At 44.7% G+C, this 15,738-nt stretch overlaps 1 protein-coding gene across 7 annotated transcripts in view; it reads left to right on the top strand.

Annotated features, from left to right (window-relative positions):
- Positions 1 to 6,678, top strand: part of TTC7A (tetratricopeptide repeat domain 7A) — a 172,268-nt gene extending 165,590 nt beyond the window's left edge. For all 7 annotated transcript variants that reach the window (XM_048296977.1, XM_048296978.1, XM_048296976.1 and 4 more), the window contains one exon: positions 954 to 6,678. In XM_048296977.1, coding sequence (XP_048152934.1) covers positions 954 to 1,175 — 222 coding nt within the window. In that variant the 3' untranslated portion in view covers positions 1,176 to 6,678. The remainder of the gene's footprint in view (positions 1 to 953) is intronic.
- Positions 6,679 to 15,738: the final 9,060 nt, after the last annotated feature.

The raw sequence follows: 15,738 nt of genomic DNA, 5'->3' as shown, positions 1-15,738 counted from the left end.
GGCTGGGGACATGGCAGCGGTGGCTGCTTCTTCCAGAGGCCACACCTGGATGAACATGCTGATGGAAGGTTCATTCTGGTGTGTGCACCTTCAGGAGGAAGCAGAGAAGTGCCACGGATGCGTTGTGGCCTGCAAAGCCCATATGACCATCTGGCTCGGTGTGCTGTGTAATTAACAGGGAGCCTGGCTCATTAGGTGCTTTGTGGGTTCAGACACATCCATGAGAGCCCTATAGGAAAACGTGTTCTTCCTAACACTTCTTTCATCCTCCCCCTCCTGTTCGTTCCAGATGGTTACACCCACTTGTGTCTTTTCTTACCCTAAGGACAGCTTTTTAAACAAGGTTCCTCCATCCTTCTCCTCCCCCACACTGCTTTAGGATCCACATTGAAGTGCAGGAGGACGGAGCTGTTACAGCCCATGCTGTTACATGCAGCCTGCCTCTAGAAGGCTGGAAAGAGACCACATCCCTCTGCCCCCTGTTTGTTGAGAAGATCTCCCAGTGTGGTCAGGATGTAGGAGATAAGAGACTTTACCTCAGCCTCAGCTGGGTGTTGCAGATGTGCCTGAATGAATTCAGATACTGGCTGTAGTCAAACCTGTGTATATTTTCTGGGCAAGGAGAGAGGGATGCTTAAAAGGCCTGTAACCCTTCTTGTATAGCAGCAGTATATGCTCTCCCAGTAACACACAGCAGGAGCCCTTGCAGAGCTGAATCAGTATCTGCTTAAAAAAAAATTATTTTCACAATTATTTTTTAAATTGCGCATTGCTATCAAAAAACGCAGAACTTGACAACTGATCGCTTTTATTCTTCAGGAATAGGTGGAGATGCTCCCTCCATAGGACTCCTGTGCCTGTACTCGCAGGGCAGCTTGGTGGGAGCTCGGGGTGCTCCTTTTCTTCCTCTCTTCTGCGCTGTTGTTAACTGCTCATCACTTGTTTGTTGACAGGGCCTGGTGCTGAGCAGACTTGGGCGGAGGGAACTGGCCCAGAAAGTCCTCAGAGATGCCGTCCGCACCCAGACCACCAGTCACATCGCCTGGAACAGCCTTGGAGAGGTCTTGCAAGCTCAGGGGAAAAACGAAGCAGCCATCGAATGCTTCCTTACTGCCCTGGACCTTGAATCCAGCAGTCCTGTCATTCCGTTCACCGTCATACCCAGGGAGCTCTGAAGCTTTTCCCTGCAGCTAAGCACTTTCATTGCGTGGACAGACACCAACACGAAGCAAATAAACAAAGAAGAAGCCCAACAGAGAAGTGCCATTGTAACCTGGAACTGGGCTAAGTAATTCCAGGACGGGGCTCAGGGCTACAGGCTTGGCTTAGACAAGATGAACTGTAGAAGAATTTGCAGCAGGCAAAAACAGAGAATGCCTTTTTCTTCACAGGTGCCTGGCTAACCTCCTGTTCAAGTTAATAGCAAGGCTTATTTCAAAGTGTTGGTTCAAGGTGACTGTAGAAAGATCATTCTAGGTATAGGTGTTCAAAGCACTTGCACCTTTCAGTGTTCATTAAAGATAAAACCCCCAAGCCCTGAATTACAGCCCAGACCTGCTCTAAATAGGGGTAAATTCACCAACTAACCTGACCAAGTTGTGTTTAAGTCTGTGGCTGTCTCCCCACAGATCTGACAGGACAAGAATGACAGTCGCACCAAATAGACATGCAATATATGCTGTTTACAAAATAATTTCAGCTATTTTGATAATCCTTTTTCTGCCTTGCCTTTATATACTGTATATGCTCACTATATTTAGTGTAGCACTTGCCTAGACCAATTTAAATTAAAAATACTTTTTTAAAAATAAAGCTGCTATTGCAGTATAATTCACAAAAGCAGAAAGACCAAAGACCAAATCAGTTCACACTTGAACTAGTATTAAAAACACCTAAGTATCTCCACTTGCATATTTATTGAAAGGCCTTACATGAAGTAGCTAATTTTAAACTCTGAGCTTCATTCCTTCATTCTTATTAATCACCTGTTGCATCAGTTTAGTGAGGAATATAGTGTTTACCAGTGTGTAGTGACTGAACTCTGTGCTCTACTGCATTACCATTCCTGGCACAAAACATTTTCATATCCATCTTTTCATGATGCAGAAGAAGGCAGCGGTCTTTTAAGGGAAAGTGTGCTGAAGGCACTATGTCTATATATGAATTGTTTCTTCCTTAAAACTGAATCTTTGGATTGTCCATAGAAATTTCACAATAGAGGTACGGAGTTGAGCCTTCAGCAGGATCTAATACTGAGGAGCTTCTAATCCACACAGCCTCCCCACGGCTGGCACAGCCAGGGAGGGGATGCAGCTGGCACAGCCCCTGCTGAGCTCTCCTTAGCTCTGCGTGACCTCCCCAGGGCCTTGGCAGCGAGGTGGAGCTGGACCATGCTGTCACACGAGAGCCAGCCCTGTCCAGACCAGTCCCAAGGTAAAGATGAGGCAAAAATTTGCTGCACTTTTCTGGAAAAAAAAAAAAAAAAAAAAAAAAGTTGGGGCTTTGCACCCATTTTCATCCAAAGAAGATTTGTGACTATGTCATAAGTAAGTTTGCACTAAAGCACACTTTGTACTATAATTCTGCCCAGTATTGTGATCCACAGCTAGTTGATTCTGGAAATAATAATATCCTCAGGCAATAAATAAGATGGGGTTATTTCTTACAGAGCTTGAGGCTCTGGCAGCAGACTTGAAGTCAGCGTTGTTTACAATTATTTGGAAATCTGCAGGCTAATGGAGAGCTGGGCCCTTGTGCTGCTCCCAGCCCATACCGTCGAAGAACTCCCGCCCCCAGCCTTCCCTCACGATGCCTGCACTGAGGGAAGCACACTGTTCTCAGGTTCCTCGCAGCAGCCTGGTGCACTCCCAGGCCAATATTTTTATTTCTTCCCATTAAATGATGCAGATGCAATAGCCCAGCTTATGTATCTGTTCCCTGAGGGATTCCAGATCCGATCTAGGCTGATTTCACTCCAGGTGAAAGCAGCCCGGCCGTGAAGGGTGCTCAGCCCACGAGTTCCCTGGCTTTCCAGTGCCACACAGGCACCCAAATGGACTTTTTTAGGCCAGAGGCAGGTTTCCAAGGAGACGGTGTTCCCCGGCCGCATTTCTTGTTCGCAAGAGCACCAGCAGCAGAGGAAGGAGTAGGTGTTAAAGTACCAGAATTAAAGGAGGTTCATGAAGACAAAAAGACACAGCTGAGACACGCTTTGTTGTGAAGGATGCTATGAAGTCGGCTTGCTCTGCCCTGCAGGGTGGAAAGAGGGAAGGGGAGGGGGAGAGATGCTGCTGTTGACATAATATGTAAATTGTTACCCAGGTGTTTTAAACCCAGTTCCAGAGTCAGATGCAATCTGACAATGGACTTAAGCAGAGATACATGTATAGATAGATACTCTGTTCTGGTGTTTGTTCTGCTGCCCAGTTCCCAGGGTGGGAGCGACCCTTCTGTGTAAGACACAAAACCAGAGCCCGTGTGGTAGCACGTCGCCGCTCCGTTGTGCAATGTATATTTGCAAAGCACTGCCATAGCAACTTCCATGTACTGGGCGGCTGTTGGAGCACAAGCTACACATCCACCTCTGCGAGCAGGGAACTGCCTTCAGAGGTCTGTAACATAGCTGGTCTGTGACCTGGCAGGAGGGTGCCTGTTTCCCAGCAGCAGCTGAAAAGCAAACACTCACGGACCCATTTGCTTCTGCACACGTAGCTTGTAAACAGCCACCAGCCCATCGCGTTTTTTATCAGGCAAACTTCATCCTGGTGATAATCAGACTTGCCACAGCACTTATTTTCCTGGGAGAGGGGCAAGCATTCATGAGTACTTTGAGTGCATCAAGTCAGATGTTGCCAGGGTGGTTCCATCTTGTGTGCATTAATGAGTCTTGCTGGCATTGGAATCTCAGTCCTAAGAGCCTTTGCTGCACGTGTGGCAGGGAAGATGTGCGTGAGTAAAGGCCATCATCAACAGGAATCAGAGGGGTATGGTACCCTCTACCAGCACACCACGCCACAGCCCCTTCAACAATTGCAGGCAAAGTACTTTGCATGCATACTGGACTCAATCCCAAGATTTCCTGCATGCTTCCCAGAGAATACAAAGCACCTCTTGGCTGGAGGGGTATTGTATTGGCTTGAAATGCTCTGTACAATGCAGAAAAGAGAGTGGTTGTTGCAGACTTAAAAGTACTTCAGGGCTAAATCCTCCAGCTGTATTTGTTAATTGTGCTCGCCAAAACAGAAGTCTTCCCAAACTTACATGCTAGCTCTCTCACTCAGCATGGATTTTGTTCACACTTGCAGATAGAGAGAAACAAAGACAACTGCTTGAGACAAGCCTATGTGTTGTAGTATTTATTCAGACAGCAATGTTGATAAATCTGATAGACTTACTTCCCTGAGCTCGGTAATACGCGTGGCAGGGAGCCTGACATGCTTAATGCTCAGGGTTTGAGATTTAAGAACACAAGATTTACATCCCATCTCTCATATGATTATTACACATCATAAGTAATGGAAGTTTGGGGAACAATGGGGAACCAATTCTGCAAGTTTCAGTACTGACTTGAGTCTAACAGAGTTTTCTCATTCATTCGTTTTGAAAGAGGAAGATAAAAAGCCCACATCATTGCCTAAAGTATCACATTCCTCTTGTTCCACCATAAGGCTCTTTTCCATTTTTTTGGCAGAGTGCATGCAAAGAGAAAAAATAATTACCTTCTATTTTCCTGTTGTGCAGTAAAGGAGTAGTATGTGCCGTTGTCTTTGACCAACAAGAAGGATTGTATATTGTAACAAAAATGACTCTACCTCCAGGATAACAGAAGGAGAAGCCCAGCAGGCCAGGGAACAGCTCCCCTCCCTCCCTTAGCCCATGTAAAGTGTCATTAGCTCCACTGGAGCAGTTGGTTACGAGCATTCCCCAGCTGAGGGTCTGCCCACCCGTGTACTCGTTCCGTACAGAACGGCGGAGCTGCAGCCTCCCGCGCCACGCAAGGACCCCGGTCTGTTTCTATTGGTAACAGTTCATGCTGCTGATTATCACAGTGCTTCACAAGTGCTAATTATCTTTTCTTGGTAATGACTAATAAATCCAAATGGAGAACAGTCCTAGAGGGTGTTTACTTTAAAATTCACTGGCTGGGTACCAAAGTAGGCATAGCACTGGCTGCTGCAGTTTGAATTACAGTTATTTTGTCCAAAAATGTTCCATTTTCAGAGACTCCTGGTGAAGAATGAGTTTGGCTAGTTTGTATTTCTTTTTACTGACAGCAGAGTGGGAAACAATCCTTTTTAGTGAAAAGACATCACTGCCATGATCTTTTTTCAACCAACCCAACAGAGATTTGATAGTTGCAGTACAGCCTACAAGAGAAAGGCTTCCCAAAGCAACCGTGGTGCAGCAATAATTCCCTCTGACTCAATTGTATTACAGGCATATTTGACCATTATGCAATGGGCATGTGGAGCTGAGACGCCTCTCGCTCCTTTTTTGGCTGAGGGGGGCTGCTTTGTGCCCGGAGGGGCAGCTGTGGTGCCCATCTGGGTGCCCATCAGCACTGCCCTGGTGCCTGCCACCTGCAAGGTGGCTGCTGCCACCAGCCCAGTGGGTCTTGTTCACCAACACCCCATCACTTGTGCTGGTTCAGTGACCCTCAGACTGCTCCCTAAGCCTGGCTCCAAGGGTCAGTTTCCCTACTGCTGAGTTGTTCAGTGCTGCAGGGTATCAGTGCATGATCAGATAGAAGGTTTTTTTCCCAGAAATGGAAAGCTGAATCGTCCCTCAGTCAGTGATGTTGGCAGGAGGGGAGGTAACCACTGACCCAGCAGTTGCCAACATGTTTCCTCCAACTTGGCTTCTCATGAACTGGCTTGTGCCTTCAGCTCCAGCAAACCAAGGCAGGTTCCCAAGTGACTGGGTACTAAAAGATGCAGCTCGTTTTCCCACAGAAACACGTTCCAGTTGGTGGCTGAAACCACTGACAGGGATGCAACGCTGCGCTGTTGCGTAGCAGCCCATGATGATACAAGTAAAGAACCTCCCTGGGCCAGTGCACAGAGAGGTGCTCAGCTTTTGCACATCCAAGCATGTCCTCCATGCCACTCTCGTACTGTTGTCACGGGTGTCAGAATCAGTTTTCCATGTAACTTAACTTTGTCACTGTAAGATATTTCCACGAAATTAATAAAATTGACCCTGTGGAAAACAAAAAGTGCTCCTTATATTTCCTGCTAATTTCAGGACTTTTAATGTATTCATGCCACAGATGCTTCAAGCATTATGAAATGTCCAGTTGTTATATTAACTGGAACCCAGTGTGCCTAGGAGTTACCAGTTGCAAAGGGTATTTTGGCCTATACCCTGTAGTTCATGGGAAAAACGAGAGTGAGCAAGCAAGCGGCGTGCCTTCAGAGAGGAACAGAGCCAGGAAAACGGAGCCATGCAGCTTCAGATGTTTGGGTTTGTGGAGATTTAAGCGAGCATCATGCTTTTCTTGTGCTTCTTCCAGTAAAAATAAAAGGTAGTGTGAGAAACTGTAACATCGAGGTAATATGCAAATACTATGCTGTCAAGTTTAGGGACTCACCTTATTTTGGCCACAATGCTATTAATCATCTTTTTGCTACAAACAGTTACTCCTGTGGTTATTTGGAAATAAAATGTCTCCATTCAAGAGCTTCCAGAGCATTCTTTGCATTTACACAATAATCTTTTGGGCACGTTTCAAGAGGGCCTGCTTAAAAAGTCCGTCCCATAGTTTCATACTCAGATTGAGCTTTTTGAAGAACATGTCTTCATAACTGTGGCTACTTTGGTTTATGAGTGTATTCAGCATAACTCAAGCAGAACGAGGTTCCTCTGTGGCAGTAACAGAATTAAGTCCTTCAGCTGTTGGTACAGTCTTAAAAATTGAAAATTGAAGTGAATAAAATACTGGCTCTGACTTTTTCCCCCTCTCGATACAGAGAGGAAGCAAAACACTGGTGTGGGGGACAGAGGGAGGGAGGGAGGGAGGAGAAGGCTTCCATGGCCCCTCCAAGCAGGAGCCCAACTGGAGGCTTGCAACTGAACCCCAGCAAAAGCTGGGGAATGTCATTGTTCAGTCCCTTCTGAGGGAGGCAACTCATGTTTGCTGGTACATTGCCTGGTACCCTCTCTGCATCACACAGATGTTTAATACTCCCTTTCTGTTTAAATGGGAAGAAAAAAAGCCTTTTTGCCCCTCATTTTTGCTGGAAGGAGCTCCAGTTGGTTTGGGAGCTCCACCTTTAATACAGAATCACTTCTTCCCTTGCAGAGAACCAAGTTGCATTTCAGTGATAATTTTGACACAATACTCTTGAAAGGTCATTAAGAATAATTTGATAAATTTTAATAATTATATATTTTATATAATTTTTAATGATTTATGCATGCCTCCACTTCTTTCTGCACCAGAATGTTCAGATACGTATAATATATTCCTGCTTCATGTGAGGTCCAGATATTTAGCAGTTCCTGATATTTAGCAGTCCCATAAACTTCCCAAGGGAAGAGATGAGAAGCATCACTGCTTTCCAGATGCCCTCTTCCATGACAGTCTCTGGCTATCAGATTTTTGTGGAGTCACCAAAGCACCAGCGTTTACTTTGTCTTTAACCACATCCCTCAGGAAATGTCGCATGCCAGTCAGACGTGCCTGAACCAGTCTTTGGAACAAAGGAAAAATAACCTCCAGCTCTTTAAAGACTGGTGGTAGAGAAGATAGGGGCAACACTGGGCAACACTGGCATATTTGTTGCCATTAGCAGCCACGGGAGCATTTAAGTGAGCTGTGGCTGTCAAGCCAGTTTCCTCTGCTGCGTTGTCTCCAAAACAAAGTGCGACATCTCACAGCCAAACCATCCCTGCAGATCCACCACCTGAAGGGAAGGATTCAAAGGCTTTCTCAGTGCTCCAACTTAAGCAAGTGTTAAACAGTGGAGGAAAAAATCCTTGCAGGTCATTGCCCTGAGTGTCAGAGCTGCAACTTTCAGGTCTGATCCCATTTAGAACTGATGCAGCTGCTGTGATCATCTGGCTAACGGAGGAGAAGCAGGTAGGCAGAACATCTGAATTTTATGCAGCAAAAATGGCAAGCATTGTAACATGGCCTAAAAAAGCAAAAGAGCAATAAAAACTGTACAACGGGACATTTTCCTTACTGAGGAGCTCTCACAGAGGCAAAGCCCAGCTTCAGCAGCTTTTCTGACAGAAACATGCAAAAACCTCAGTCTGTGAGAGTAAGAGCAGATGTCAAGCAGCCCCTCACCAGCCTCCTGACTGCAAAGACCTCTCTGGACGTCAATTCTGTCTCTACCCTGCACCAGAGACCCCAGTCCAGCCAGAGAACACAGGACCCAGACCCCTCCACAGCGTGCTTAGGGCAGATGCCAGTCCTGTGCCTCTCAGCACGGTCCTCAAGCAAAAGCTTCATTACATTATGCATAACAAGTCAAACATCTTTTTTTATAATGCAGTAGTTGATGTCTGGCAACCAGGATGCTTGTGAATGAATCAGCAATAATTATCCCTGTGTTTTGTTGTCCAGTGAGAGGGGCTGACACACGCTGGCCGGGTTTGCAGTGCCGGGTACTGTTTCAAAAGGATGGGAGTTCAAGGATATAGCGATTTTCTGGTCAGTGGAGGTTAGAGGTGATTTTGTGCTCAGTGTAAATGGCATTGTCTGGCAGAGACAATTAGCAAATGAAGCGTTGCCTCACCAGAGGCTTTGCAGCCTCTGAGTCTCTTCTTCCAGGCTGACAACAAACAGAAATTTGAGATGGTATCTCGGGTTTCCAAAACAGGAAGCTGCTAAATCCAGCAAGAGAGCAATTCATTTCCCACTTATAATGATGCTGCTGTTATAACTCCTTTGAGGATACTGAAGAGTTTCCCAAAGGGTAGCAAGGGAGGTATTTCATCCCCGTTTTTCACCAGATGAAAGACCAACTCTGCCAGGAGTGGAGCCGAGAGAGGGGTGTTTTTCTGTGCAGAACTGGTTCCTTCACTGTGACTCAGGCTCTGTTCCTTTCTTTAGTCTGCCTCCCACCCCTGACTACCATACCCGAGTCACAGCATGGCACAGCCCTCCTTCAAACCCCTTTTTCTTTCAAGGTCTCTTCTGTGGAGGACGAGTTAATGGAAGTTTCCACTCACTTGTTATATTATTACACTATGAATGACTTCTGTAAATCTTCAGAGTGGCCTGCATCAGACACAGGTGGGTGCAATTACAAGGTGCAATTACAAGGTACAGAAATGTACTTTGGACACCAGGTTCCTCTGGACAAGTGGTCCAGGTCTGGCCTTGGAGTACTGCTGTGCCAAGGGGATGAGTTATCACAGCCAAAGCTTTTATCTTTTTTTTCTCTTCTCTGTTCTCCCATCATCCCCTCTTGAGTACTTGCAAAGTGCTTTCTGTTCATCTGGCTAACAGAGAAGTAATAAGCTGAAAAAAATTAAAAATTATTTCAAGCTACATTCCGAAGAAAAACTTCAGAGATTTTCTACTAAATAAAGAGCTTTAAAAAGCTTCCAATTAAACAAAATATTGTTCTGACAGGACTCCTCAAGCAGTATCTTCAGTAATTCAGATTTATATGACCAGAAGTTCTGAGAGAATTGCCAGAAGGGAGAGCATTTTGAAACAAAACTGTAAGATGTTTAATCCTGAAACAATCGACACAGAACATTTAAGTTTTTCTTTTTGTCTTCCAGCCAAGAACTATTCATCAAAGTTATCTCAAGTTCTATATGTGGCTTCAGTTTTCTGGAACTTTACTTTTCAGCAAATACCATGCTTGCAAGAGTTCAGAAGTGTTTTCCAGTTCCACTTTTTGTTCTCCTATGTGTCTAATGCTGAAGTTCCTGGTGTGAAAGCATTCTCAAGTGCTTCTGCACAACATTACCAAACATTGCATCCCCAGTCCAGCAAGCACAGGTTGTTTCCTGGAGATTAGCACCAACTGCTGAGTAAACAACAGCATGTGCTGCCCTGCACACCTGCGCACACACAGGCTGGGATTGTCCTCACCAAAATAAACAGAGACCAGTCCCAAGCAGTTTTGGAAATCACACCTGTGCAGTGCCAGTGATGGTGATTAAAAGTCTGCAGCTGTTTTTTTTCTGGGTAGAAATTGGTTCTTAAATAGTCTGAGTGCTGCTACCAAAACAAGTGCACTTTTACACGTAGCAAAGCACAGCCAGGTTCTGTGGGTGCAGCCCCAGCAGCTCCCCTGTGCTGCAGTGGGGGGAGTGCGGCTGAGCACCTCACACAGGCTGAGCACCTCACACAGGCTGAGCACCTCACACAGGATGAGCACCTCACAATTCCAATAGCAGCTGGAATTTCATATACAGACATTTCTGTGCACACCTGCTTCCATCTCACCTCTCTCTTGGTCACTACCCGCTGCTCAACAGCAGCCTCCTATAGAAGTTTTCAGCTTTGTGTGAGCCCCAGGAATTTTCCATGGGACGTCTACATCTGTAAGATTCACTAACACAAATTTCTGCATAGGATATGACCTTTCCACAAAGGACATGTTCAGGGTCTCATACTAGTTGGCCGCAGACACCCCTGGGATCTGTAGCTCACAGCCTGAAGACTGAGGACTTAGAACTTTTCTCTGAGATTCTATTAGAGCTTCTTAATTAAAAGACCTCTTTGGGGACCTGAATTGAATTGGAAACCATGGTGATCAATCACGGAGAGATGATTGCATTTGGGAGAGTGAGGTGGAAGATGGGAATGTGTGCATGTTGAAGAGCTTTAAGGAAAAAAATGAAACCCCCAAACATCTGTAAAAATGAGGAGCATGCATAATTTGCAATAGAACAGTTAGAGGATTTATCATATAGGTCTCACTATTCACGACTGAATTAGAGACTAACAGCTGTCTGTCTTATTGCATTGAAAAGTGTCTTCGACTTTCATCTCTCTGAACATTTGATCAATGGATTTGACAGTCTGTCCATTTTCTGAAACCTGTGTATGCACATTTTCCTTCATGTTAATAACTGTACCAGTAAAACCCAAAATGCTCAGAGCTGTGCTTCCAGTCATCCCACATGAGAGAAACATGTTACCAACCTACTAAAGCCAGAAATGTTCATCCTCATCCAGTGGGTCCTATAACTTCATTATGCAAAACCTAAAGTGTAAAGAAATGCTCGATATCCAGCAAGTGTTTTTGTTCAAGAGTTGGATTTCACTGTTAGAGAAAACACTCATTTGTAACCAGATCATGCTGATAAGATTATCAGTTATGTCAGTTAAAACATAACTAAAACAAAGTTATGTTTTGTTTCAACTTACAAATCATTGTGCTCTAGCTCCAGGACAATGAAGTTACTTTCAAAATCAGAGCACTTTAGGTTTCACTAGAAAGAACTGTTCTAAAATTCACTGGCTTTTCTTACAGAAAAGGACAACATACCCCTAATCGACTTTGGCATCACCTTCTTCTCCCTTTGCTCCTATCGCAGAAAAATCTAAATAGTTACAAGGGATGTTCTTCTCCTAAGTCTCCACCAGAAATATGTAACCTTGCTTCACTTATCGTTGCAAATTACTATGTTTGGATCAGGTCCTTTTACAGACTCGACACTTCAGTTGTTCAGCCCTTGTGTGAAGTGCTTTGTATTGCTCTTGAGAAATCTTACAGCCCCAATACGCAGGGTTAACCTCTTGTAACCTCCAGCAATAAATGACTGTTTGTATAATTCCTAGGAGACTGAAGTCTGTTGATCCATAGTCTATTTGGCATTAGCAGCTGCTAACAAGCTGCTTCCTTTCCTAAGGTGGACGTGAAACACCAGTGCACAGAGGCTGCAGGAGTTCGGATCTTCCTCTCTCCATCACATTGATTCCTCCCCCTGCCACCTTCCAGGTCTCCTACTTGCTTTGCAGGCAGTATCTGCAACTCCTTCCCCTGCCGGCAGCCATTCCATACTGAATCCACAATGTGCAAAGGAAAAGCAGTAGCTGCTGATGTGCAGAAGCAGGAAACTTTCTCCCCCCTCCAGCTTATTTCTTACTCCACCGTTAGCTAGCTGCAAGACTCAGATGTGCTGCCAGCTGGAGCATACATGTCTTCCCTCCAGCCCGCCCCGATGCCCTTGCAGTCACTTCCAGGGCTCCCAGCCTGTAAGGAGGCTGGAGTTTCAGTCAGGTTAATATTCCCTGACAGCTCATTTCAGGATGCCATGGCTTCTATGATAGGTGTAATTATTCCAAGTAGCCTTGTGCTCGAGCTTTCCCCTCAAGGCCAAAGTTTTATTCTATTTGTATTATATCACCTGGAAGCTCTCAGTGGAAGTGAGGAGTCTTTGTTGTCTACTGACTCAGCCTGCAGGGTTATAATTAGAGCTGTATAAGATACAAGGATGATGCAGCATGCACACAGTGACAGGTATTCTCACAGCAAAGGTAAAACAACTTTGCACCACGGAAGTAGGATCAAGCCCCAAACCACAAGAAGATTTAAGGAATAACAGATCTGCTCCAATACACATCAGCATCACCACCTGCTTTCATTTCCATAGTATGTCCCTGAAATAAGGCTACAGACTTAAAACATTCTGAACCAAATTTTTCCATTGCCTTCATTCCATAGTCCCATATGTCCATACAGTCAGAAACATGATGGCAAGTGAGTCACCCTGATAGGCACCTGCAACAGCTTCTCCTCAGTTACTTGGGAGCTCTACCACTGTACAAGACAGGTCACAGAATGAGTCAGCAGTCAGGTTACCGAGGTCACTTGAAATATTCAGTGACTAATCGTTTGCTTCTTTTATCACAAAAATACTATGTAAAGCCTCAGCGAAGCTTTGACACTGAAAATATCTACAGGTGCAGGTCATGCACACGCAGCTTCCTGTGGCCGAGCACTTCTGTGTGGGTTACTCTGTACCCAGCCTGCTATTCCTGAGACATCCTGTTTTCACTACTTGTGAAATTACTACAGCTGCCATGTTCCTGCTTGCAGCCTTCCTGACAGAAACATGTGCATGTTGAGCATTGTTTTTTCTAACTGAAGCAGACCTTTTGCCAAAAAGTTAGACTGATATTTTCCTTCATCTCCATTTGCTGTTGGAGAAATATTTTCCACAGCAGAACGTTAGCCACTGAGCCTGGTGGACAAATCCTGATAAAGGCTATTCAGAGAAGCCTTCCGCTTGCAATTAACATTTGCCCATGGAAACCAAAGCCTTTTATTATTTTCCTTTTCCTCCTCTGAAGGAGTTTAGCCCGGTATTGCCCAATTCTGCTTTCAAAAGTCTTTGAACAGGGTGACACGTCCATACTCTTCTGTACAGAGACACCGGAGCGCAGAATGAGACCTCGCTTTTTGTTTCCAATATAATTAGTGTGTTTATAGGAAACTTCTATGCTGTATGTTCATTTTCTAATCTGAAGCATGTTTTCAGATAACACAGAGATATTATTTCAAAATAAAGCAAGGGCACTAATAAACACAGTACCAGGAAATCTACAAAGGTTAAGTGATTTTCTACACAGTAATTCATTCTTCTAACAAGTTTGCTGCAGACAATGCTCTCTGCAAGCAGTTACTGCGTATATATCTTTAATTTGTGTGTTTATATAATTCATGGTAGAGCAAAATAAATTTCTATGTAAAGTGTCCTAATAGATCAACTGAGGCTATAATATTCTTCCAGAGCTTGTTCATTACAATATGCCCTGGCGGGGAGTCCAGAGGGAGAGAAAGCCATTAAACATTAAGCAAAACAATTGCTGTCATCCTCCAGAGGGACTGGCTTTGTAAATGCTTATGTTAATGCTGTACGTAAGAGTTGAGTATTCTGGTAAAATTAGAACGGCAAAAGGAGGCAAGCACCTTGTCCTTGGTTTTGTGAGATTTGGTTGGACAACTAACAGTATTTGGATCTTTGTCCTAGAAGAGCAGAGCTCATCCTCTGCTAGCCACAGACTGGGCACTCCTAAGAGTTAATTGTTACCAGCAAACAGAAGAGACAAAACAAAAAAAAACCCTGACGTTTCCAGTGTTTTCTATCCTCAAAGCTGAAACATTCCCCTGTGTGTGTTTTCAATTTAACTAAAATAGATCGCTGTGTGTAAACAGCTACTCTATCTGCATCATTCATATTTGATGGACTAGTCAGTACAACAGATACTTTTATCCATCCCATAAGTGATGAGAAACTAGACACTTCAGTGTCTTGTGCTCCTCTCAGTTAACATGAGTGGCAGCAGCTGTTATTCGAGGCTCCCTAACATGTAACGTTTGATGTAGAGACAGGAAAATTGGAGATATATTTAGCGGAATTGGATGTAACAAAAGTAACTTCCATGATCAAACCCTCCAGGAGAACATGCAGAAAAGCTCAGGCCATGTTCGTTAACAACAACCCAGGCACTGGTGTTCTTGGGCTTTTGAGGCTGTATAATGATAGTATTCTTAGCAGGTTAACAAGCTACTTGCAGAAAAGGTAGGGCATGATTTCAAGATGCCTTTGTTCACACTGGCAGCAAAGTGTGAACATTGCCATTTGTTTGTAAAGCACAAACTAAGTAGATGAACTTGTGTTTTACATTGTGGTCTGCACCTACGGCTTCACATGCCTGTAAGAACCATGTAAGCAGACTTTTAAATCTCTTGGAAACCAAGAGGAGATACTGCCACTTCCTTTGGCTTGGGAGAGATGAGGTAGATGGTTGACAAGGGAGCAGATGTAGCATCTCAGAAACAGCACAAAAAGGAGGGCAATCCTTCTTTGAGCAGATATTTGAAAGCAGGACCTCCTGGCCCAGCTCACACAAGGGTGTGTTGCTGGTGGCAGTGAAATACCAGAAATTCCATTTAAAAATGAAACCAAGCTTCTTGAGGGTGGTCAAGCACAGGAATGGGTTCCCCAGAGGGGCTGTGGGCCAAACACTCTCGGAAACAGACAAAACCACTCTGGATCAGCAACCTGCTCTGGTTGGAGAAGGGTGTAGGACTAGGTGGTTTGCAAACATACATTCAAACCTCTACCATGCTGTGATTCTGTGAAAGGAAAGCTCTCCAAGCAAGGCCGTGGGCAGAAAATTATGGTGGTGGTGTTTGGCAACAGGTTTTGGGGGAACCATGTGGATATACCAAAAGAAAAGACCTCCTTTTCCTTCTTTCTAGCTGGTGTGCCCACCACCCCTGCAATACACACCTTATGTGCTAACACAGAGGGAGAGAAGAGATGAAAAGGCCAGAGTTTCAGAGATCTCAGACCTGGAAATAGCAGGTGAGAGGAAGACTTTTCACCTGCTTTAGGACATATTCCGGGGAAGCTCACTGGATCTCTTGCCAGCTGGCATTTTAGTGACCTACCCTGCAGGCTGAGGGGTTAACATCTCCTGAGCTGAAGTGCAGTTGCTTCATTTGTGGCCTCACTGGAGAGGGCAGCTGCAGCCCAGCTTTTAAACCTCTGCTCTGAAGCAAGAGCCAATGGAAAGGAAATGGTAACTTCTGTCTTCTACTCTGGGAAGGAGCTGGAGAAGGTTTGTGCGAAGGTCATTTTAATATTAAGCCAAGGGTCCAAGAAGCACCAGACAAACAGCTCTTTTTTTCCAAATAAAGAGTTAGTAGCTACATGGATGTAAAATTTTCTCCTCTCGGTTTAGCCAGGCTGGCCCTTCCTTATTCCTGAGGGAACACAGTCATTTCTTGGGCATGTTTTTATACATGCAAC

Source organism: Corvus hawaiiensis, chromosome 3 (assembly GCF_020740725.1).
Source record: "Corvus hawaiiensis isolate bCorHaw1 chromosome 3, bCorHaw1.pri.cur, whole genome shotgun sequence".
Lineage (NCBI taxonomy): Eukaryota > Metazoa > Chordata > Aves > Passeriformes > Corvidae > Corvus > Corvus hawaiiensis.
This window is presented reverse-complemented; position numbering and strand designations above follow the sequence as displayed.